General features: G+C 43.4%; 2 protein-coding genes across 2 annotated transcripts in view; one reads left to right on the plus strand and one right to left on the minus strand.

Moving 5' to 3' along the window:
- LOC135972797 (general transcription factor II-I repeat domain-containing protein 2A-like) overlaps positions 1-25,757 on the minus strand; it is a 277,263-nt gene that overhangs the window by 148,229 nt on the left and 103,277 nt on the right. The gene's annotated exons all lie outside the window — the stretch shown is intronic.
- On the plus strand, positions 1,393-4,194 carry LOC101952009 (prolactin-releasing peptide receptor-like). Its single transcript, XM_005284153.4, has one exon. The coding sequence runs from the start codon at positions 1,393-1,395 to the stop codon at positions 2,425-2,427; it is 1,035 nt and encodes a 344-aa protein (XP_005284210.1). The 3' UTR covers positions 2,428-4,194.

Raw genomic sequence — 25,757 nt, forward strand, 5'->3', positions numbered from 1 at the left:
GATGGCATTGATAGGAGTTAGGGACAATGATCAATAGCTTTCATTGTTCCTCATCAGATGAATCCACACGGTGATTAGGAAGGATGGTCCACTGGTTAGGGTACTAATCTAGGACTTGGAGACTGGGATTCGGTTCCCCGCTTCACTACAAACGTCTTGCAATTCACTTGGGCAAGACCGGGATTCAGTTCCCTGCTTCACTACAAACTTCTTGCAAGTCACTTGGGCAAGTCACTTAGCCTCTCTGTAGTTTAGTTGCCCATCTGTAGAAATGGGGATGATGGTCCTTTCACCTCGCCTCACAGGAGCATTATGAGGATAAGATTGTGAAGTACTTTGAGATCTACTGCTGAAAAAACACTATATAAGAGCTACTTGTGATTATTAGCTCTTTTCAAACCATTTTAAATACATAATATGTGTAACGTTGTCACAACTCTTTATTCTATGTCTAAAATATGTAAATATCACTGGGGTGTGATAGATAATTTTATTTCTAAAGGACAGTATAATAACTTTTTAAAAATGTGCACTTTATTATTATTATAATATGCATCAATAGTCATAACTTTTATTCACCATCCAAGTAGCTGAGTCCCTCTAGTGGCATAAATTCAGCATTTTAGCAACATTCCATTTAAAAAATCCAATTATATCAGTAGATTCAATGCTAGCACTTTTTGAGGCTCTCTAAAGGACTACTGTGACCTGATCTTGGGACAGACACTGTGCACATCCATATTAATAAGTATAAATTGATTTATAGCCATGTGGCAGCAAGTATAGGTGCACTGGAAGAGACAAGAAATTCAGAGAATGAGTGATATTGATATTCTAGGACTCTAATTGCTTTAAATAAGAGACACAGTGTCAGGAGTAACGTAATGCCCAGGGTAGCCAATAGGGATATAGGCTTATAAAAAAATGTATCGTGAGCAAGGAGCGAAGTATGTTAAGTGCATTGATCTCTGCTTATCTTGTAAATACACATCGCTCTCACTCTCTCTCTCTCATGGATATTTGGAAGACAGGAATCTAAGGCACCAAAACCAAGCTGGCATCCACAGGAAAATCAAATGGCATGAAAAACCCACAACAGTAAGTATTCACTGTATTAGATGTTTATTAAACTGTATGGATTTAATAGCAAATAAAAGAGAGAACTTTAATGGATATTGGTTGCAGCTGATCTCTCTTAAGAACCATTTAACGGAACGCAGCCTCTTGAGATTTGTAATTTCACCTTTGCCTTTCCAGATGACTGTTTATTATACATGTGGTGGCAATCTCTGGACAGTGAGTAATCCATTCATTATCAAGGCTGACTGAGAGTAAACGTGTGTGCAGCAATGACTCCTTAACCCTGCTGACAGCAAACTACAAAGAAGGAAAATGATGAATCCGGATAATTTAACCTCCCTAAGCTTCCTCTCAGCAATTCATAGCAACGCTAGCAATTTATTCTCAGGGCTCCAGTTTGTTCAGTCTTTCAAGCCACTCATCATCCCATGCTACTCCCTGGTGGTTTTTGTTGGCATCATTGGGAATTATCTCCTCATTTATGTCATCTGCAAGACGAAAAAAATGCACAATGTCACCAACTTCCTGGTCGGCAACCTGGCTTTCTCAGACATGCTTATGTGTGCAACCTGCGTGCCCCTGACTCTGGCATATGCCTTTGAGCCCCGGGGATGGGTTTATGGACGCTTCATGTGTTATTTTGTGTTCTTAATGCAACCGGTCACTGTGTTTGTGTCTGTCTTCACCTTGACTGTCATAGCTGTGGACAGATACTATGCCATGGTGTATCCTCTCCGGAGGAGACTCACTATATCAATCTGTGCTTATATTCTGGCTGCGATTTGGCTGCTGAGTTGCATCTTGGCTGCCCCAGCCTTGGTCCACACCTATCATGCTGAGTTCCCAGAACTGGACTTCTCCATCTGTGAAGAGTTTTGGTTCCATATGAAGAGGGATCACTTAACGTATGCCTACAGCACTCTCATCATCACATATGTACTGCCTTTAATAGTCATCTCCTTGTCCTATCTGCGGATCTCTGTCAAACTGAAAAATCGAGTGGTTCCGGGAAACATCACCCAGGGCCAAGCTGAGTGGGACAGGGCTAGGAGGAGGAAAACCTTTCGCTTGCTGGTCCTGGTGGTGGCTGCCTTTGGAGTCTGCTGGCTCCCTCTGCACATCTTTAATGTGATAAAAGACATGGATATTAACCTAATAGATAAACAGTATTTCAACCTCATCCAGCTGCTGTGCCACTGGTTTGCTATGATGTCTGCCTGCACCAATGCCTTCCTTTATGCCTGGCTACATGACAGCTTCAGAGGGGAATTGAAGAAGATGTTTGCCTGGAGGAAGAAGAAGATTGGACCTGCCACTAACTGCATTATGGCCAGTGTGATGCTATAAGTGTGTGTGTGTGTGTGTGTGTGTGTGTGTGTGTGATTCAGTTACAATGCATTTCCTTTCCAGTGATGAGTGTAAAGCTATGTCTACACTAGAGAACTTACAGCAGCACAGCTGTACCAATGCAGCTGCACGGCTGTAAGATCTCTCATGTAGCCGCTCTATGCAGATGGGAGAGAGCTCTCCTGTTGACATAATTAATCCACTCCCCAATGAGAAGTAGTAGCTATGACAGCAGGAGAAGCTCTACCACTGACATAGCACTGTGCACGCTACCACTGACGCCGGCGTAACTTGTGTTGCTAATGGGGGTGGAATATTCACACCCCTGAGCAACATAAGTGGTAGTGTAGATCTAGCCTTAGTCTTTCCTATTGTTATTGATGACCAGGTTGTATGTTCCTCCAATGTGTTACCCTCAGGACTTGACTGTGGCAATCCAGGGCCCCAAGCGCAGCCTCACATGTAACCTCTGTGGCCCCAACTCCACCAGGGTAGCAGAGGTGACATCTAAGAGTCCTGTGCTGTCCACACACGAGATACAGAGCCGTCTGCTGGGTTGTCAGGGGGGATTCAATCCTGATCAGTCTCCCACTCTGCAAAACCTCTACTGTGGCCCCACCCTCTGCTTAAGATGATGGTAGTGGGGGCCATGCATACAAGATTACACTGGTGAGGAGGCAGGGGGTCCCTTTACCCAAATGAAAAGCCTTCTGCTGGGATGCTGAATGTGGCCATTTACAAAAAATGCTTTTCTTTTAAAAATGTTGACAGCAGAACCATATGCAGTGTTACAGTGACACCACTGCTATATACAGAGATAAGATCACCTTCCTATTCACTGCTCCCCTGCTTATGCACCCAAGGATTACATTAGCCCTTTTTGCCACAGCATTGTACTGGGAGCTCACATTCAGTTGTTTGTCTACCATAACCCCTAAATCCTTTTCAGAGTCCTTCCAGAATAGAGTCCCATATTTTGCAGGTATTGCCTGCATTCCTTGTTCCTAGGTTGGATTGTTGCATGCCATTGTTTTGTCAGGACAAAATGACCATCTGTGACATGGAGGCGTATTGGTGGTTCACTACTCTGTCAGCTACTCTTGTCAGGCCTGACGTACTCACTACACCAAAACACTCTTGTCACAAGCTGTATCTGAAAGGTGTCATGTAAGATATCATATGTAAACTGTTAACACAGGTCCTAAAAATCACTGCGTGGTGTATATACAGGGTGTGCACAAAGAGTTGTACATATTTGCTAGAATCAGTCTTACCATTTGTTTTGCAAGCTATGCATAAGTCTAATCTGCCCTTGGCAATGGAAAGTGTATTTTCTTGGCTGACCAGCCAGGTTGTCAGGCAAAGACAATGAAAGTACATTTACATATAAGGTAAACAAAACTATCTAGCTCACAGGTTGGGGAGAAGATAACATGGCATTTACACCCCAGCAGGTCAGGGAAATTTTGTCTGGGCTTGTTCTTCAAAGAATACATTTCAGCGATTTATTGAACTATAAAAAGAATGGGAGAGAACCCCATAGTTATCTTTCATCTGAGGAGTCAAAGAAACCGAGTGCTTTGAGCTCCATGTGTTGGGTCCCAGCTAAAGAACAGGCCAGCCATGCTGGAAGACTGACTGTCATGAGAAAAACCTCTTTGAACAAAACGCTCTAGTTTGTTTGTAACCATTTCTATCCTTATTCCTTATATTGGTATCACTTAAAACTATGTCCTTTTGTTAATAAACTTGTTTACCATAAATCAACTCAGCGCTTTAATGTATAAGCAAACTTGATAAGGTTTTTGGGTGTTACAGTAAGGAGACTGCACACTGCAGAGAAAGACATTGTTGGAGAGAACTTGGGGCTGGAATGTTGGTTGAGGTCCCTCTGCAAGGAACAACTGGGCGATGGAATCAGGGTGAGGCTGTTGTGCTGTGAGCAAGGTGCTGGTATCAGGGCTCTGAGACATCCAGGGTCACAGGGCAGGTGGTGACACAACCCCTTACTGAGCCGGGGTGAACCCCAAAGCGTCACACCATACTATTCAGAGACAAAAAGAACGAGGAGTACTTGTAGCACCTTAGAGACTAACCAATTTATTTGAGCATAAGCTTTCATGGGCTAAAACCCACTTCATCGGATGCATGCAGTGGAAAATACAGTAGGAAGATTATATATATATATATATATAATGTGTATATATATGTATACATACACAGAGCGAACATGAAAAAATGGGTGTTGCCATACCAACTGTAACAAGAGTAATTAATTAAGGTGAGCTATTAGGTGAGCTATTTTCAGCAGGAGAAAAGAAACTTTTGTAGTGATAATCAGGATGGCCTACCAGGAGACAGACACCTTCCCCCCTCTGTCCTTAGCACAAGGAGTATGAGACAAGTGTAAGGAGAGATAATTATAAGTGCTTAAACATATAGAGAGTTCATACTATCAAACAAATGCATAACTTGTACATAGATTCCCCAAATTGTCAGCGTGTGTTTGTTGCATTCGCAATTTAAGCAAATGTCCCTAGCTTGAAAGTTACATTTGAAATCCATTATCATTTTGGGTTTTGAGAGGCATATACTGAATTGTAAAAGTACTTGTATGATCATTTGAATGATGCAGGTAGATGTATTCAATTTGCATAACTATGCCTAGCTACTGACTTGTCCACAGGACTGGATAAGTTATTTTCCTAACCAGACATGGTGACCTACACATACAGTGCTGAAGAGTTTTTGATAGTAAAGATTTTCTTCCTCGCTCTCGTTCTCACAAGCACACACGGGTGGTGGTGGGTGGGGGGTGCAGGGAAGAGGTGACAGCAAAGTCTTCAGCTGTTCCTGAAACTAATTCTTATGCCAGGTGATCACATTGGGCTAGACTGTGATCTCAGTTTCACTGATATAAACCTGGACTGACTCCAGCAATGATTTACACGGTTGTACTGTAAATGAAACGTGTTTCCTTCCTGTTGCTTCTGGAAGGTTTGTGAGACATGAAAGAATGCATCTTGGCATCAGGGAACAAAAGAAAAGAAAAGTGAGTTGTCAAGTGTCCCGTTGTGCTGCCAGCCTTTATTTAAAGGTTTATTTTTATAGTTTATTAAAGAGACGGAATTTAGAAACCAATTCTGAACAGTGGGTTTTTTGTTTTTTTTGGTTTGGGGGTGGGGGTGAAGATTCCAAAAGACAAAACAGTAGGACAAAAATAAAAAAATAGGAAACAAACTATATTTTGTGAGCTTTTGGCATTTGTTTGGGGACTTGTTTGAATTAAGAATGTATATAAATTATGTGGAAGAAACGAACTCCACTCTCAGGTTGGAAGCAACAAAATCAGAGACAGCTTTATTTGGGACATGCAATTGCAAGGGAAGAACACAGCTGACAGAGAGCATCTCTGCCTCAGTTTCACCAAAATACAAGCAAAATTACACAAGCATTTTTGTGACGTGCATTAATTAAAAACTTCTGCATTTTATTGAGGCTATTGGCTATCTATTCCTGTATTTTCTCACTTTCTCTTCTCAAACATCATTATCTCAAGGCTAAGTCACACTGACTATTCTGCTGTTTTCCACTTGCTTCTGACGTGAGCCCTGCTTCTACAGGTCTCGCAATATCACAGCTAAGACTTGACAGAACAGTTGCTCTGTCTCTGACACTCAAATGGCTGCACTTAAACCCTCTCTTTCTTTCCCTGCTTCCATAATTAAGAGACAGCATCTCTTATAACAGCAATCACGGAGCACTACCAAAAAAAAAGTCATTTTTTTTTTTAAAGAATTTCACTCACCAGTCAAGCTTGCAGTCATATCACCTCAGGCTGTGATCTCATCAGATTCCAAAAGCTAAGAACGACCAGCCAACATCATGAATCAGGCTCCAAAACCAAAACCAAACCAAAATCAAGAGATTGGCTTTAAAATTGTGAGTTTAAAATGATTACATCTGGGTTTCTTTTTCTTTGCCATGTGGTTTTTGAGATGAAGTCCAGCTGGAGAGCGTGGCCCCTAGAGGAGAAAGAGGGCATGACGCATCTGGACAATAACTCTTTGAAGACACCATAGCAACTCAGCTGGATACAATTTAACATTGAACTGACCCCCAAAGAAGTGTTTCAATTCAATTCAACAAAGTTTTTCAGTTCAGGCTGACCCAAAAAGAAACAAAATAGTTTGTTTATATTCTCCCACTGGAAATTGAAAATTGTAGGCAGGAGTGATAATGGCACATTCCTGACAGTTTTAGATTGGCCACAATTAGATTGGCTACGAAATGCGAGTATGTCAATGATTTGAGACTATTTCCTCTTCTTTCTCTCCTACTCCATCACCTTATTCCCCACCACTTCAGTTCCTGACTGGGGTGGAGAGGAAAAAGAGAGAGAAAAGGGAGTCCTCATTACAGTCACTATAATAGCGTATTGCTTCTTTTCTGATTTGCTCTTCCTAGTCTGCCACTGGTTCTGAGTATTCGTAGGCCCAACTTGACTTAGCCACATGCATCCATTTTTATGGTATTCTCAATGAAGTCTGTATATTCTCAAGCTCTAACGTATCTGGGGAATTGAGTTACCCTGACTAATATAGCTATTTTATTCTGATGATACACACATATCTGATATTTCTGTGCCGTGCCTTCCCTTACTTAGAGGCACCTCTCACAATTTTGTCAAGTACCAGACATCACTGATCTTATTGCCTCTATTTAAAGGGCCTTTCTACTGCTGCGAGGATGCAAGTATCTCTCTTCAGAACCTAGAATTATTTCTGAACTGTGCTTGTTATCTCCTAGGGAATGTGTGTGGAGCTATACAGCCATCTGAGTTACTGCAGGAACATTCACCCTTCAGTAAAACACATGGGCTCAAACAGAGACCAAGAGAACATAATGTGAAATAGGCGTAATGGCATTAGGAGATGCTATAATTAATGCGTAATTGGATGACTAATACATACAAGCATGACTACAGTGGCTATAAAATAAAGCTACTGACAGTTTAACAGAGACTACAGGCATTGCATAATTTACAAAGCAGAGGAGAGAGCCAACAGGGCCATGCCCTCCGGCACTCCTGCACAGGGGACAACCAGAATGCTGCAGCCTGCCCTGCCCAAATTCATGGGAACCCCTATGCCCTGGCCGGCAGTGCTGAACAACTCAGATGTCAGTGGGTGGGCTGTAGCATGGCCAGGACTCGACCTCACTCCAGTCCACCAGCAAGCACCACAAGGTTAGTGTTGGGCGTGAGAAGTGGGGGAGGAACAATCAGCATCTTTCCTACTTTTGTAGCATCTACCACCAGTGAGTGCATTCCTCCCAGCACCCGTGGAGACATCACACCTTAACCTGGACTCTGTCCTATTCTTCTCTTAGGGCCTGACTTCAGTGGGCTTTAGACCAGACCCTTATTGCACATGATTTTTCAATCCTGGAGGTTGCAGAATGGCCCAGCAATGCTTCTCCTCGGTGTTAGCCACCAAGGATTATCCCACTTACCAAAACTGCCTAAAACAGGGGAGAGTTTGGACATTTTTTGGACAGTGTAATAGGGTACTGGCCCTGTTAGGCAGTCCGAGAAGCCAGTGACCCCATTCCAGCTCTCTGGGATAACTGAAGCAGTTATTGGGAGAGAGGAAGGTGATCCAGGGGAGCTGTCAGTGTCTGGGAGAGGGAAAGTATAAAGTCATCCAGACCATTGTTCCTTTAAGGGTCCAGGACTGACCAGGAGCCTTGTAGAGTGGACTGGGCAAAGTTCCCCTCCCTGCCATTCAGTGCAGACTGGTGTCTGGGATTATTAGGCCCACCTAATAAGGCTAGGGAGGATTAAGGGGGTGTTCAGGTGACTGGGCTAATGGCTCTAAAGGAAGCTCCAAGCCTAGATAGGGAAAGCTGGTGAAAGTGTCAGAACCCGCAGGACTGGAATCTAGGCCAATGGGCATTCTAGGTGACCAACATGTCCACATTGCCACCAGCAACTCAGGCCAAGTTTTCCTAGGGAACCCTGTGAAGCTAGACGCTGCAGGAAGTACCACCCAGTGAAGCTTGAGTGGCAGCCCCCTTACAGCCCACTGATTGGCCCATGCTGGTATATAAACCAGGAAACCAGCACAGGGAGCTGTCTGAGCAGTGATGTAGGTTATCTGCTTCCTTCTACTCCAGACCTTGCCTTGCTGTGAACGCCAGCTCCATACCCAACAATGCTACTTGCCTCCTGTCTACAACTTCATGCCTGACTCTGACTTCCTGGTATCCTGACCTGGCTTGACTGGCTGCTACTATCTACTAACTGCAATTTGTAACTGATCCATGCACACACCCTGCCTGTGGCCTGGCCCTGGCAGGAAGGTGCTGATGGGGGGGGGGGGAGGAAATCAGCTAGCACACAGTTCCAGGAAGGGGTTATTAAACTTGAGAGGTGAGTTACAGGGCAGGGAGTCCAGAAATTAAAGCCACAGTCCCTAGGCAGGAGGACTGTGGGACCTGAGACTTAATTGAGTTTGTGGGCTGGGAAAGCCAGAACATAAAGCCATAGTCCCAAGAATGAGGACAGTCGGACCCTAAACTTGATGAGTGAGCAGAAAGCTGAATGATATCAAATAAATTAGACCCCAGAAGAGGGGGAACATTCTTTCACAAACACTGGCTGTGGTGGGATTATTCTGTAGCGCTGAGAGGGAAACTGAGGCAGGGTGCCTGCAGGTCTCCCCAAGGTCATGAGGACAGGAATTATGGCATTGTATAAATGGCACCTTTAGAAATACACAGATTGAAAGATTCCTCAAAGACAGATTGATGAACTGCATTCAGAGTGACCCCAAGAATCGCTGCCTAAATTATTATTTTCACTAATATTCATAGTAATACATAACAAGATTTAGACACATGCAGGACATGTCTCTTAATCCAGTTATGCAAACATTATTTAAAATAACCATGTGAAATGTGTTTGCTAGTCTGAACTGATCTCAGGGAATTCCCCATGGTTTACCAAAGGGCCAGGGCTCTTCAGTAGAGTGGGGGTTTGAGGTGTATCTTTAATTACAATTTAAGAAATAATTGCACACTTTGATTTTTATGAAGCGGTATAGCTATAAACTTAGTTGACCTATTTATTGTCCTAGTAACATTTTTTGTTTTGTTTTATTTTCTAATTCAGGGAATGGCAGGACAGCTCCTTTGCATCACTAGAGCAATGTTACAGCATGAGCTACTGTAGAGCAAAATGTTGCATTTTTTTTTAAGTTATGCTTCCATTTTGACTTATCCAGTTATTTATTATACGTACTGTGGCATCTGATTGTCTCAGCAGAGGTTTCAACGTCCCAGCTAGGATTCTGGTTGTTCACTGACTCTGGTTCTGCATCTAAATGGTGCTGTAAGTACATGTTTAGAACTCCATGCTATTTACAACCACAAGAATTGCTTCTAAGACTTCTTTCAGCACTATGTGACTCAGAGTGGCTTTGGCAGACAATCCAAGCATTACCATCTTGCTTGGGTGTTTACAGAACTGGCTGAGTGATATTTTTTATGCCAATTTTCAGACATCAAATGTTTTAGACAATACACTTCTGAGAGTATGTGTGGAGACAGGTCTAAATTGTCATATTTGGAGCTGGATGGATCTGGATCCAGACCAGAACTTCTGCAAAGTATGAGGTGGGAGGCTCAAACTGGAAAACCATTTCCAAAGCCCCACCTACAGTACTGAAATCAATGGCAAAATTCTGTTTGGTTCAGGTCTCTACTCTTCAAACGGTTTGAAAATTGTGATAAGACTCAAAACTAAACAGAAATGGGGATGGATCTGAGGGGAAACTGTTACTCAAAGTGAGAAGACATGAGGGGTGTCAAAGCTATGAAGTTCACAACTTGACTAGTCCATTCTGTGAATTGTGTATGAGCTGCAGGAGATTTCTGGTGAAGACTCGCAGGACAGCGATTTAACAAATCAGTACTTCATAGACTCATAGGATTGGAAGGGACCTCAAAAGGTCATCTAGTCCAGTCCCCTGCACTCAAAGTACTATCTAGATCATTCCTGAAAGGTGTTTGTCTAACCTGCTCTTAAAAATCTCCAATGATGGAGATTCCACAACTTCCCTGGGCAATTTATTTCAGTGCTTAACCACCCTGATAGTTGGGAAGTTTTTCCTAATGTCCAACATAAACCTCCCTTGCTGCAATTTAATCGGACACTTTCAGATCACCAGACTTTATAAATGGCAGGAGTAAGGGCCAAATGCATACTTAGACACAACCACCATTGCCCTAGGCAGGAGCCAGGTCCTAAAAATTAGAAGACTATTGAAGTGAGATTTCTGAGGCAACCATGAGGGAATTCTTAGATATGTTTTACTCTGTCGTGATGAGTAAATATAGCCCTACAACTAGGGAATCTGGCATCTTCCTTAGACTGGAGTTTGTGTGGCAAAGATGACCTAATTCTCCAGCAAATTCTATTGCATTCTGCAGCACCTCGTACTATGAAATATTTATTAGTGAGTTTGCTCTTGCAAAAGCCTCAGCTCTTCCAGGTATCTGGCACTTTTTACAAACTTCTAGGTAAGGGCTCTCTCCTTAGGCATATGCTTTATCTATTTCTCCCTTGCAACATGTGTGTGCCTGCCTACACCACGATGTTAAAAGAAATTGGCAATGGCATATCAACAGCAGGCCACTGATGTTCAGTACCAGTCTCACAAAATCTTAGAGGGACTGTGAAAATTGGTTGCAAGAGAATCATTTGTGTTCTCACATCCCCATCATCACTCCATTCCATCACAGGCCAGGCCACAGCTTAGAAAAAATCTGTATGGAGATGCAAGGCAGCACAGGCTGTGTTAGTCAATCTGGATACTAGAGAGGCAGAGAAAAATACAGGGTCTGCATGTGTTCAGCACCTAATATAAAGAATCACTTTTGTGTTAGTTCATAGATTCCAAAGTCAGAAGGGACCACTGTGATAATCTAGTCTGACTTCCTCTGTCACACAAGCCAGAGAACTTCCCTGAAAAAAATTCCGAGAGCTTATCTTTTAGAAAAGCCCATCCAATCTTGATTTAAAAATGGCCAGCATGGAGAATCCACCACAATCCTTAGTAAATTGTTCCAATGCTTAATTACCCTCATTGCTAAAAACTTCAACTTCCAGCCATTGGCTCATGTTATGCCTTTCTCTGCTAGACTGACGAGCCCATTATTAAATATTTGTTCCCCATGTAGGTACTTATACACTTTAATCAAGCCACCCCTTAACCTTCTCTTTGATTAAGCTAAATAGATAAACTCAAAGAGTTGAATCGCTATAATGCAGGTTTTCTAATCCTTTAATCATGCTCTTGGCTCTTCTCTCAACCCTCTCCAATTCATCAACATCCTTCTTGAATTGTGGACCTGGGAAATGGGCACAGTGTTCCAGCAGTGATTGCACCAGCGCTAAATAGGTAAAATAACCGCTCTACTCCTACTCGAGATTCCCCTGTTTATACATCCAGGGATTGCATTAACCCTTTCAGCCACAGCATCGCACTGGGAGCTCTTGTTCAGCTGATCATCCACCCCATCAAGACCTCCAAATCTTTTTCAGAGTCACTGCTTCCTAGGATAGTCCCCTGGCCTGTAAATATGGGCTACATTCTTTGTTTCTAGATACATACATTTACATGGAGACCTACTAAAACGCATCAGTTTTGCTTGCGCCTAGCTTGCCACGTAATATAGAATGCTCTGTATTAGTGAGCAGGCTTCTTCATTATTTTTCACTACCCAAATTTGTGTGTAATCTGCAAACTTTATCAGTGATTTTATATTCTCTTCCAGGTCACTGATAAAAATGTTAAATGGTGTAGGGCTGAGAACTGATCCCTGCAGGACCCCACTAGAGAATTACCTGCTTGATGATGACTTCCTGTTTGCAATGACACTGAGACCTATCAGTGAGCCAGCTTTTAATCCATTTCATGTGTGCCACGTTAATTTTATATCTAGTCTCTTAATCAAAATGTCATGAATAAGTCCAACACCTTAGAGAAGTCTGAGCATATTACATCAACATTTATTACCTTTATCAACCAAATTTATAATCTCATATTTTTTAAAAAAGTGCCTGTCAAACTACTAATATCTATCTTCCATAAACCCATGTGGATTGGCACTAATTATATATGTTCTTTAATTCTTTATTAATCAAGTCCCATATCAGAAACTCCTAGATATAAGTTATCTGGACCAGCTGATTTAAAAATGTCTAAGTTTAGTAGCCACTGTTCAACATCCTCCTGAGATGCTAGTGGAATGGAGAGCGTTATCATATGATATGACTGTAGCATCTCTTCCCCCCGCCCCCCCAATACACAACAGAAATATTTATTGAACACTTCTACCTTTTCTGCATTATTACTGATAATTCTACCATTTCCCTCTAGTAATGGTCCAATACCATTGTTATGATTGTTTTTGTTCCTAGTACACTTTAAAAAAAATCCTTATTGTTCTTAACTCTGCTGGCCGTACTTTTTTTCCCCTCTCTTGTGTCCCTTTGCGTCCCTTAGGAATTATAGAAAATCAGTAACTCTTGATTTATATTCATTACGATCAGCTTCCCTCTTTTTCCATTTATTTATGTCTATTTTTGATGCCTTCACTTCCCCTCTAAACCAGGTCACTTTTTTAAACCAGTGCAGCCTTATCCTTTGATCATGGGATCGTAAACTGAGTTCTATCCTCTCTCTAATGTGTCTCACAGCAGCACTCACCTGCCACTCACTCCCCCTCCCCCCGACCTTTCCACCACTTCCATGGTCTTCCTTTTTTAAACAGGGTCAGAGCCTGTTTCCATTGAAGTCAATGAGAGCTTTGCCATGGACTCAAATGGGAGCAGGATCAAGTCATTTATTGCCCGGGTTGCAGGTCCCAGCACTGCAGGTACAGAGACGCTGCCAGAAGCAAAGGGGTACCACGTGTCACTGTATGGCTTTTAATGCCCTTGAACTGGTTCTGAAGGGGTTCAAAGCTATATTGTCAACACCACAAAGAACTGACTCAACAGTGGATCCCCTGAGAAACTTGACCTTCTTGACAGGAGTTAGGCTTAGGAGTTGGGGAAGGATGGGGTGAGTGGAAGTGGGAAGGGGTTTTCTGTCCCATGAGAATTTCTGGGATTTAGAAAATGTTCCTGTCCCAAATTGGGACAAAATATAGAAATCGTGAATTTCACAGAGCAACAAACTAAGATTTCCATTTGGTTTAATTGAGACATTTTGTTCTAATAACTAAGAAAGAGTTTGGTTTTGACCCATTGCATTTTTAGATTAAACTCACAAAAATTTTAAACAGTCATTTTGACTTGATGAAAACAAAACTCTGTTATGAAAATATCAGAACGGGGCATTGACAGTTGCAAAACTGTTTTTGGGTAGAAAAAAAAATGGCTTGAAAATACTCCCTACCCAAACGAGTTAGCAGCCTTCTTTAGGCCTGTTACAACTGTTTATATTGGTATGACATGTGATGTCACACCAGCCAATGAACACTGCTAGATCTCTCATTCAAAGCTAAAGGAAAATAATACTGCGCCATTCAGATGGCACAATTAAAATAGTAAGTTAGGAAACAGGAGAAGTCAGACTCCAGCTCAGCGGCATTAATTGCATTGCACATCCTCCATGACTTAGGTATAGTTTTACAATATGAAGAATATTGAGCTACATATTTAGCTAGAAAAACAGGAATAGCAAATTATTCATCTTTGTATGATACTTAAAATATTCACACACTAAAAGTGTGAATGAACAATACCTTGATTCCATGGGAAGCGGATAAGCAGTAGCAGCAAAGAAAGCAGCATGAATCTGGCAAGAAACAAGTTCTCTCTAGTTACAGTTTCTTTATGGGAAACTGTGATAATTGCAGCAATATAAAGTCACCATGCTGTTAATAGCCTTGTGGGCCTTTGAGATACTGTTGTGCAGTGTTCCTCTGACATCGAAGTTCGATCAGAGGAAAGTTTGTAACCACCACTCTCCCTGCAGGTTGAGGCAGAATAGGAACAATAGTGGGGTACTGCCAAACGTAGATTCTGAGGTTTTCTATTGTCCCATTCAATGATGGCCAAATCTTCAGCCCATCAACAAGCCCAAAATGGCTGGGGTGGGCACTGGGGAGATGCACTTTGGACCAGGATCGGCATCCTTTTCCCCTCACAGCCTTAAACTATTTCAGCTCTGTTACTGAAATAGCTGTGTGTCCTTAATGTATTCCCAGCATAAGGGGAAGGATGGAAGCATCCATCCAATGCCCACCTCAACTCAGCCAATGTGTGCTGATGAGCAGGGAATACCCATGCACCTGTACTCTGCAATATAAACATCACCCTGCACTACACCCACTGTACACACATGGAATCCAGCATGCTCCCTCCTGAACCACACACGTTTCTCTGCCAGGGGATGTCATAAACTTGGAATGTTGTATCCAGCTGCCCTATAGTTATATATTCAATCTTGACCATTAACTATCTCTGTTAGATCAGAGTGGTCTTGCACTAACCTTCACAACGACCAAATCCTATCTTACTTAATCAAATCTCCCACAGACAATTTTAATGCCCAGTTCATCAGCTATTCTCTGTGTACTGGGGGGTGGAGGAGAAGGGGACATAGGAGGTTTTTCATCATCTTTCTGCCTTTCCTTCTGAAATGTCTGGAGATTAAAGCAGCCCCCAGTGCCAGACAGAACAGCCTCCGTTCTGCTTTAACTTGCGTTGGTGATTAGTGGTTTCTAACAAGCTGCTCTGACAGCCAGGTTTGCAAAAGCACACCGCACTCTGGGTACACTCCAGACTTCTCCCGACTGCCCAGTAAGTTAGGGTGTTAGGAGTAGCTGACAGAGGATACAACAGCCCTATGTACTTGATGATTCCCCTATGCTAGCAAATCCTCCAGATACTGCCTCAAGGCAGCTTTAAAAGTACCCTTGGTACCACGCCAGTAGCACAAAAGGGACTTAGCATGGGCCAAGAAACCGATCATTCATTTTTAATGGTCTCGCTGCAAGTACTATCTAATCGAGATATCGTATATTGTATGGGAAGGGCTAGCTCCTATGTACTCCAGACAACCATTTCATATACTGCATTACACTAAAATAACATGCAAATAACCTACACTGATTTTGGGTTTAGTTTTTAAACATATGAATTAAAAATTTAAAGTGAACTAACATTTTGGTAACAGTTGAAAGCCACAACAAGGCTGTTTTATAGGTCCCCAAGTTGATTGCATCGGCAAATGGATAAACCCTAGCAAGTAAACTGGCTTTGGCATTTTCAAAATAGAAGACAGCAAATTAAAATCTCTTATTAAATCAGACATGCAGGTTGGTCAAAATGCAGTACCAAGTAATATAAATGAGATGGAAAGGAAGCGTCAGCTTCTCCAGGTGTAATGTGTAAGAATTAATCACTCGAGACCAGCTTGTTTGTAAAATGTATTTAATAGCTTAAATGAGTGATGCCCTTAATTTATGAAAGGCTGAAGGTATGAGTGCTGAGTCCTTTAATTATATCCATAAAGACAGCGTAGGTGTCTCTGAAAAATACTTGGTTATTTGGAATGGGCTATGGAACCAGATCCTACAAACCCATATTCATGCAATTAGTTTGCTAGGGCCAGATTTTCAAAGATAGTTAAGCATCTAGGCCCAGATACTCAAAAGGTATTTAGGTGACTAACTGCCATTGATTTCGATTTAATTAATGGGGGTTACGTGCCTAAGCAAGTTACTGGGATTTTTAAGAGTCTACCTGAAATCTTGGGAGCTGAAAATGTGGCCTTAACTCATATGAATAGTACTATTGATCTGGCAGAACTGGGCCCAGCCACGAGTAATTGCCTATATTTATTTTAACGAAATAAAAAAAAAAGCCATACAATTTTTAATGGAGTGACCCCTGCTTTGCTGATAAAGTAATGATCATTTATAATCAGACATTTACCACTATTCAGATTACAGCTGTAAATCAGATCTCTGTACACCTGCACAAAGAGACTCATGTCAAATTACATTAAATTACAGTAAATTACAAATCACAGTTCTCACACATGGAGCAGAGGTAGAAGAGAGAAAAAAAAATCACATCAATGGCAAATCTTCTGTAATAGCTCTTGTAGTCAAAATAACAGGTTTTGCATTTGCAGCTCATTCCCTGGCCCTCCCCACCTCCTGTTTGTCACAAAAACTAAAATACACACTTTTGCAAAGGCAAAAATTGCTTGATATGCAGAACTGACAAATTTTCATTTCAGGCAAATTGGTGAGTGTTTCAGAGTTTAAAAAAAAAACCCACTTAAAAATGATATATACTTTGCCATGAAAACCTGTTTTTGTTAGTGGAAATAGCACATTTTTGCCTTTGACCAAAGTTAAATCTCACTTGTGACCTTTCTCATCATGCAACATACTATTTGATAGTTTCACACAAGTCTAATGTGAACTAAATATGCTTAATTATAATTAGTGGGTAGGAGAGATTGAATGACCATTGAAAATGACAAACAACTTCACACTGATATAGAAAAGTAAACTGATGTGGAGGATGATGTAGAGATGCCTTGCCCCACAGAAATTGTGCATCTGTCAGACATCTCTCTGAGGCTGCTCCTTGTGCATTTGGAGCAGCAAACGGCTACCTCAGGTTTTATTAACCCCACTTTCTTTTGCTTTATTCTTCCTTCTTCCAGTGGAAAGAAGTAAAAGTGTGAGGGAGTTTCCCTCTGAAACACATTGGAATTAAAAAAAAAATTCAAAAATTCCCATTAAAAAAGGAACAAACCAAAATGAAAAAAATTTCCACTTGGAAAAAAGCTTGAACACATTTACATTAGTATTCATAGAGCATCCATTATTGTAGAGTCTAAGGGTCAGGTTGTCAAAACTATTTAGGTGCTTAAAGATGCAGCTAGGCACCAAGTGGAATTTTCAAAAGTCACTTAGGTGCCTCACTCTCATTTAAATCTAGATGTTTTTGAAAATCCCACTACCTGAAAATCCCAGTGACTGTTCCACTGTGGATAAATAGTTAACTAGTTCTAGAGAGGAAATATGACTGTAGAGCAGTGGTTTGGGCACCCATGTGGGAGGTGAGAGACCACTGAAGCAAGGGGACTGGACCTATCACTCATTTTTTTGACAGTGGAACAACTTCCACAGGAATGACTGATGGAACCTCACATCAGAATACCCCATAGTTCAGTGGTTAGACCACCTTCTTGGAGGTAGGATTTGAACAGGGGTCTCCCTTCTTTCCCCCTCTAGCGGGGGGGGGGAATGGATTTGAACTTGGGTCTCCCACATTCCAGCTGAGTACTCTAACCAATGGCTTAAAGCTACAAAGTAGGCACCACTTCCTTTGGCTATTTTGGTGTAGGATGAGGCAGGCACCCAAGTTGCCTGAGTTAGGGCCGCCCAGAGGGGGGGCAAGTGGGGCAATTTGCCCCGGGCCCCGCAGGGCCCTGCGAGCCCTGGCCCAGTGGCGGTCTGGGTCTTCGGCGGCATTTCGGTGGCGGTCCTTCAGTGCTGCCAAAGACGCAGAGTGACTGAAGGGCCCCCCGCTGCCGAAATGCCGCTGAAGACCCGGACCGCCACTGGGTGAGTACAAGCACCGCAGCCCCCCCCGCTTTGCCCCAGGTCCCCTGAATCCTCTGGGTGGCCCTGCTCCCCAGAGGAATTTTCGAAAGTGCCTAAGCAATTTAGGCACCAAACTCAGATACATTTTTCATGGAATCAGTTGAGGTTTGGAAATTGAAATCAAGGAGCATTAAGCATCTAACCTGCTTAGGGGAAAAAAATCCAGTTTAGGTACCGGTCTGTATCTTTTGAAAATCTGGCCCTCAATGACATGAGAATCCCACCCCTGGAGAGCTCTACACATCCCCAGTTAAAGAGTTGTTGCTCCCTTTTCTTCTTTCTGTGCATTTCTTTCCACAGCTTAGTTTACCATGCTAAGTTAATTAAGCTAATAACGGCAACAAATAATTAAGCACAATTGGTTCTTGGCTTTTATTTGTCTCTCTAGCCTCTTGTAAACAAACAATGATCACAAGTTTATTTCCAACTGATGGGGTTTTGCATTCTTTATATTAATTAACATTAAATTGTAATTTTCTTGTTTTTCCTCACAGGAAGCATGCAGAAGGGTAGGAGAAGAAGGTATTGACACTTACATCTTTATTAGGCTCTATTAATCTCTTAGTAGCTAGCATTGCTGTAGATAGATATTGATATCTAAATTCAGGGTGAGGGGTTAAGAGATCTACTGCTAGTGAAAAATCTGATACTGAAGCAAAGTGATAGCTGTGAAGAACTGTCACAGGTTATTAGAAGTTGAATCCCAAGCTTGTATGCCAAGTCTTATATGGAAGTGCAAAACAGAGCTAATGTACTGTAATGTAGTACAGCAATGGTGTTGGGGGTTGTTCTATTCATTCAGCTGGTATATATGGCTAAAAAGTGTTAACATGATCAGGTAATTGTCCAACATTAAAGAGTTTTAACTAAGGTTTGGGGGTTGGTATACAGAGACCTCAGGCTGCTTAGGATCATGGCGCACACACCATTAAAGATATGAAAAAGAAGGAGAAAACAATTAAAACACCTGAAGTTTTTTATTTTAGCAACAAACCCTGTTCCCTTTATCTGTAGAGTTTTCAAAAGGAACCTTTCCACCCACCCACCACCATCTGTCAGGATTTCAGATGGTAATAACATCCTTTTTGGGAAAAAGAAGAAGTTAGCTGAGATGGGTTTTTGCTGTGAAGTCCAATCCTGTTGTCAAGAAGACAATACAAGTCAAACCCTCCTTCATGCACCAGGGAAGAGAAAAGAATAGCAAAGATAGAAAACACACTCTCTGTCTCTGCTGTTGACTTTCAATTGCAACCTCACTGAGAAACACAGGCACAACACATGGTCTTATCAGCCACTATGAGACCTGGCAAACTTGTAACAGCATCAAACAGTTTAGGGCAATGCTTTTAATTGCCTCTTTCTGGTCACAGACTTACAGTAATATTACAAAACATATACTCTTGGCCAGTATATGTTTTTATTGGATTTTATTTCTCCAGAGAGAAATAAAATCTCAATACTCAGTGGTCTTTGGGAGTTAGCTGGAGCTGGTGGAGCTGGCAGTGTCATCTGGGTCCCTCTCTTGGCCAAATCTGGACAGGACATCCCTCGGGATTAGGATGAGGAAGGCTTGGGGTCCCAAGAGATAGTGTGGTTAGCAGTCTTGACAGGGAAGTTTGCACCCATAGCCAATTTTCCTCCTAAAGTCTCTTTCTTTAAGGGCCCCAATAGAGAGTGATGGGCAGAATAGCTCATCGTCTCATTACTTTGCCCACCAATTAGGCCTAGTTTCTGATTCACAGATTTTGGTTCACTGATTTCTGATCCCACACTTCTCTTGTTTACCAGGCATACTTTCAACACAGACCTTGAACTAGATCAATAGGCCTTTTTGTGTGAATGAGTTTGGTCTGTCTCCTTTTTGCACCTTTTCCCATCAATTATTCTAAGTCTTATACCAATGCTAGAAGTCTAAATAATAAGATGGTTGAACTACAGTGCCTCATATTAAATGAGAGGTTTCAGAGTAGCAGCCGTGTTAGTCTGTATCCGCAAAAAGAACAGGAGTACTTGTGGCACCTTAGAGACTAACAAATTTATTAGAGCATAAGCTTTCGTGGACTACAGCCCACTTCTTCGGATGCATACAGAGTGGAATAAATATTGAGGATATATATATATATATATATATATATATTAAATGAGGATATTGATATAACAGGCATCACAGAAACTTGGTGGAATGAGGATAATCAATGGGACACAGTAATACCAGGGTACAAAATATATCGAAAGGACAGAACGGGTCATGCTGGTGGGGGAGTGGCACTATATGGGAAAGAAAGTGTAGACTCAAATGAAGTAAAACTCTTAAATGAACCCAACTGTACCACAGAATCTCTATGGATAGTAATTTCATGCTCAAACAATAAGAATATAGCAGTAGGGACATATTACCGACCACCTGCCCTGGCTAAATCTAGCTCATGTCTATTTTGGTGCATAAAGGCACAATTGGGTGTAAAGTGTAGCACCCAGCACATATTGACTAGGGTAAAAGTTGTTACCGCTGCATAAAATACAGACAGAATATAACGTGGTCCAAATAGAAGATGTGATCACCATGGAAAGCAATAAATGTGAATGGATGCATTTCAAACCTCTACAAGACACTAACAACAGTGGCATAAAAGTAAGCATTTGCTCTACTACTGTGTGGGAACTGGAATTCCCATTGTGTAGGGAATTCTGAAATTCTCTACCACAACAAAATATTTGGACAAAAATTCATTGACTCAATCAGCACTTAATATTTGTCTAAATGAAAACAAATTTATAAAAATTTCTGGCCGCCAGGGAGAGCGGAGCCCTGGCCGGGGCTCGCCGCCCTCCCCCCGGCGCTCTGGCCGCCGGGGACAGCAGAGCCACGGTGGGCTCGCCGCCCTCCCCCCGGCGCTCTGGCCGCCGGGGACAGCGGAGCCCCGGCCGGGGCTCGCCGCCCTCCCCCCAGCGCTCTGGCCGCCAGGGAAGAGCGGAGCCCCGGACGGGCTCGCCGCCCTCCCCCCGGCGCTCTGGCCGCCGGGGACAGCGGAGTCCCGGCCGGGGCTCGCCGCCCTCCCCCCGGCGCTCTGGCCGCCGGGGAGAGCGGAGCACTGGCCAGCGCTCGCCGCCGGGGAGAGCGGAGCCCTGACCGGGACTCGCTGCCCTCCCCCCGGGGCTCCGGCCGCCCTCCCCTGCCGTGCTGGGTGGGGGGTGGGGGGGCGGCCGGAGGCTCTTTTGCCTGGGGCGGCAAAAAAGCCAGAGCCGGCCCTGGTTATGGACTAAGGTCATCTAAGTCTGCCCCACAAACACCTGTTGCTTTACTTTTAGTCTTTGAAGCTTAGATTTACACCCTGTTAGATCCTTACAGGTATAGGAAGACACATCTCATAAGTTACATTAGAATCCTGAACTGGGCCACATCTGAAGTCAAAGAGAATCTTTACTGGTCTTTCTTTACTAGTGGGTGGGTAAGGTTCTGTGGAAGGGATTATCATAATCCCTTCTGGCCTTAAAGTCTAAATCCAGTGGTGGTACTTTTCTGATTAGGATGGGACTCTCTTCTGTTTACTCCTTGCTCACATTTCAGACACAAAAGAAGTCACCTAAAGACCAACTTAACTTCAAATGTTTAATTTAGATCTTTATAATCTCTTTTCAAAACACTTGTAAAAAGCATCATTTCAAAACCTTTATGTAAGGTTTTCCTAGATGTGATTTCTGAATACATCTACAGTGTTCATAAGAAGAAATCTGAAAGTAGTTAATTTCCTCCACATAGGTGGGGGAAAGTGTCTATTTACCCATAAAGTAAAATACTCCTGATTTAAGAGATAGGTAGTGTTTGTGTCATTTACTGAGGGTCAGATTTTGCCACTCTTGCTCACATTGACTACTCATAGAACCACTCCTGGAGTAAAGTTCTATTTAATATGAGTAAGGAGTTCAAATCTGGCACTCAAAAATATGAATGTGATGCAGGAGATTCCTCAGTCTGTCAGACAGTTCACGTTGCATCCCTCATGTAAATAATCTAATGATGAGAAAAATGTTTGACTAAGGAAACTTTGAAACAATATTTTATTTATATTAATGCCTCCACACTATCTGCTTCTGATTGTGTTCTACACGGATACTGCAATGGATCCAATGGTATTCCACCAAGGAAACTGAGACTAGAGTTTGGTCTTTTATTTCTAAGACCTTTGATATAAAAAGCCTCAAACATTCCACTGCAGACAATATCAATATTTGCTAAACAGCAGAAACCAATTTCCCATTTTAAAATGAACCCCCACAAAAAAACAAAGTCCAATGTCGGTTTCTTTTGTCATCTGAGGTGAAAAGGAGAGACATGCATAGGGAGAGAACGAAGGTGTTTTTTGCCCCTCATTTTATAGTTATCACCCTTTGACATGCATTTTCCTCAGGGTTGCCCCAAGCTAAAGCTCATTCCCACTGTGAGGTTAGAGTCAAGGAGTCTGATGGTGAAAGAGCTGCCATGCTGTTTGCTAAGATGCAAATCTGTTTGTACCTGCCCCCTTTGCTTGCCAAAGAATGGCCATGTGATAGGTGATTGGCCATCAGCTTTCAGGGCACCTGGCTAGAGGCATCAACTTTGTGTCTTTGAGATACAGGTTTACCTATTCCCCAGACTTGTCTGGTAAACACCTTTCAGTCATGATTTCAGCTTATGTTTATAACTTTACATATAATATTGCAACACACATTTCACCATGACATTGCCTAAAGAATTATTAGTTTTCAAATGACACTTTACAAGGCACATTTTGTACAAAGATTACTACAGTTGTGTGTAGGGTGTGAATACAGGGATACATTCTATCACAACATGGTAGAATAATTAAGAGGCCTAAAATTTAAGATCCCCTTTTGGTTAGTGCTGAAAACTTAGTGTACTGCAAAAACCCACATTAAAGTAAGAGATTCACATAGTAAAGCTTGTTTTGACAATGCCTTGACCCACAGGTATTAGGTTATACAGGCGGTTGTATGTCTTAAGGGCTAGAGCACAAGACCAGCTCTGAGGAAACCTGGTTTCTGTTGCTGGCTCTGTGGACTGATCTTGAGAATGTCACTGCTCTCTGTGATATAGTTACACCTACGCTGCAGTGGGGAGCATGTTCCCAGCATGGGTAGACAGACAATGCTCATGCTAAAAACAGCAGCACAGCTGGGGCACCACAGGCAACTGTCTGAGTGCAAACCTGCCCAGGACCTCTGGATATGTACCTCAGCAGCGAGCCCGAGCCACCACTGATGCTACCTCAGCTACACTGCTATTTTTAGCACATTGGCTTGAGCAGAGCTAGTATGGGTCTGTCTACCCACATTGGGAAGCACGCTCCCCATTGCAGTGTAGACGTACCCTAAACTACATCACAGGCTTGTGGGTTGAAATCCCAGCCCCGTAGAAGTCAAGGGAAGTTTTGCTATTGATTTCAATGGGGCCAGGATATGATTCATCATCTTTAATGAATCCATTGGAAGAAAGGCACAGCAGAACTCCAATACATCCACTTCCCACCCACATCTGCCCCTGACATGCCCCTTACACTGGGGGGCGGACAAAGGCTCAGAACCTGGCTGTAGCACAGACACACCAGCAAGGAGCTCCCTACATCAGGAAAATCCTCTGTGGCTAGATTATAGCCCTTTGTACATCACAGGAGTTATAGTGTAACTGGACTTGAGAGTTTAGCCATGAAGGCACATGCCTGCTCAGTCACTTCCAATGGAAGACACCCAACAGAAACAACAGGCAGCCTGCCAGGGGCAAAGCCACTAGAGCTAGAGAGACCACTGCCAAAAAACAGGAAGTGACCCTTTGATCAGAAAGTCATCAAGGTTCAAAAGTTATAGCTATTGACAGCTCAGTGGGAGATAGAGTTAAGGGTATTGAGCTTTTCCTTTGCATTCTGCAAGCAATAATTGGAAGGTTTTGCTTCAACCATACACTGAACTTTACGTAAACATTTTGTATAAGCACCCATCACCATAGTACCTGGGGGGCATGGATAAATGTTCACGTCACACTCCCCTTCAGTACCCAACCCCGGGGAACAGGGCCGTCCTTAGCCATAGGCAGAACAGGCAGCCGCCTAGGGCACCACGCTATCTGGGGGCACCGCTCTGCCCGGAGCCCGGACAGACGGGAAGCAGTGGAGCATTTAACAGCAGGGCTGCTGGGTCCTAGAGAGAGCCGAATACAGCACAGTCTGAGGGAGGGGATTGGCTGCTGGGGTCTCTGGGAAGGGGAGGGGACGGGTGGGGGAAGGAACTCACTTGTGAGTGTGACTCTTTCCCCCGGCGTGAGGTGAGGCAGGCTCGGCGGCTCTGGCACCAGTATCCTTTGTTGTCCCCCTTAACGTCCATTCTTCTCCCCCCCCCACACCCCACGGAGCACTCCCCCTTTCTCCCCCCCAAGGAGCACCCTTCTCTCTCTCTCTCCCCTCCCCTCCGGCAGGGCTGGGTTGGGTGAGGTGTTGGGGGGGAGGGGAGAGGCTAGCTGGCTGCCTGCTGAGGAATGAAAGTGAAAGTAACTCACTTCCTCGGCAGCCAGCCAAGATTGGAATGGTCACGCGTGGCTGGGCTGGGGATAGCATGTGTGAAAAATCAGGACAGGGGGTTGGGATAGGGTGAGCAGATGTCCCACTTTTATAGGGACAGTCCCAATTTTTGGGTCTTTTTCTTATATAGGCTCCTATTACCCCCCTCCCCCACCCCCTGTCCTGATTTTTCACACTTGCTGTCTGGTCACCCTAGGTGTGGGTAATTGGTGCCTATATAAGACAAAGCACCAAATATCGGGACTGGCCCTATAAAATCAGGACATCTGGATCTGGTCACCCTAGCTGGGGAGCGCATCTCTCCCCCGGGCTGGCAGCGATCCATCTCATCCGGGGGAGCTGCGCAGGGCAGGATGAGCTGCTGTGGCTCCATGGGTGCCCCGTCCCTGAAATCAGATGCTGTGCTAACTTCACCATGGTCCGTGGGGCTGGCGGTGGTGCCCATTGGCGTGTGATCGGACCTGAGGGTTTGCTGCTGCTGTTGCCACTCTGCACCCCAAGAGGTGGATTTTGGGGTCCTGCAGTTTTCCACCTATCTCCTCCTCTACTGCAGCTGTTGGACCAGCAGGCTGGGGGGTGAGCCAAGCATGAAAGCAGTACTGTGTTGCCATTTAGATTGTCATTTAACAACTTTGTTTGCCAAAAATGCTTGCTAACAATCCCTGAATTCAATTTCAATATTTTTTTTTAAATCAATATCTTAGCCCAAAACAGAAAATTAAGTTGTTGACAATTATTTGTGACAAGTTGGGTTTGGGGCAGGGAGTGGGCCAGTTTTCATCAGAGAAACAAAAAATGTTGACTGACTTTCCTATAGCCCCGTTACTGCTAAATAGAGCCTCCAACAACTGTAATATGCTCATCTCCTTACTAGTGTATAGAGTAGGGGTTGGCAACCTACGGCACACGCGCCAAAGGTGGCACACGAGCTGATTTTTGATGGCACGCCGCGGCGGGCTGAGCGGCTCAGCCCACCGCCGCTCTGGGGTTCCGGCTGCTGCCCCATTGCCAGCCGGGGTCCCAGCCGCCGGCCCCACTCAGCGCCTGCTGCTGGCC

This window comes from Chrysemys picta, chromosome 7 (assembly GCF_011386835.1).
Source record: "Chrysemys picta bellii isolate R12L10 chromosome 7, ASM1138683v2, whole genome shotgun sequence".
Classification (NCBI taxonomy): Eukaryota; Metazoa; Chordata; order Testudines; family Emydidae; genus Chrysemys; species Chrysemys picta.

Bases quoted from the DNA above. Each gene is read 5' to 3' on its own strand.
- LOC101952009 (XM_005284153.4), top strand. From the start codon at position 1,393: ATGATGAATCCGGATAATTTAACCTCCCTAAGCTTCCTCTCAGCAATT.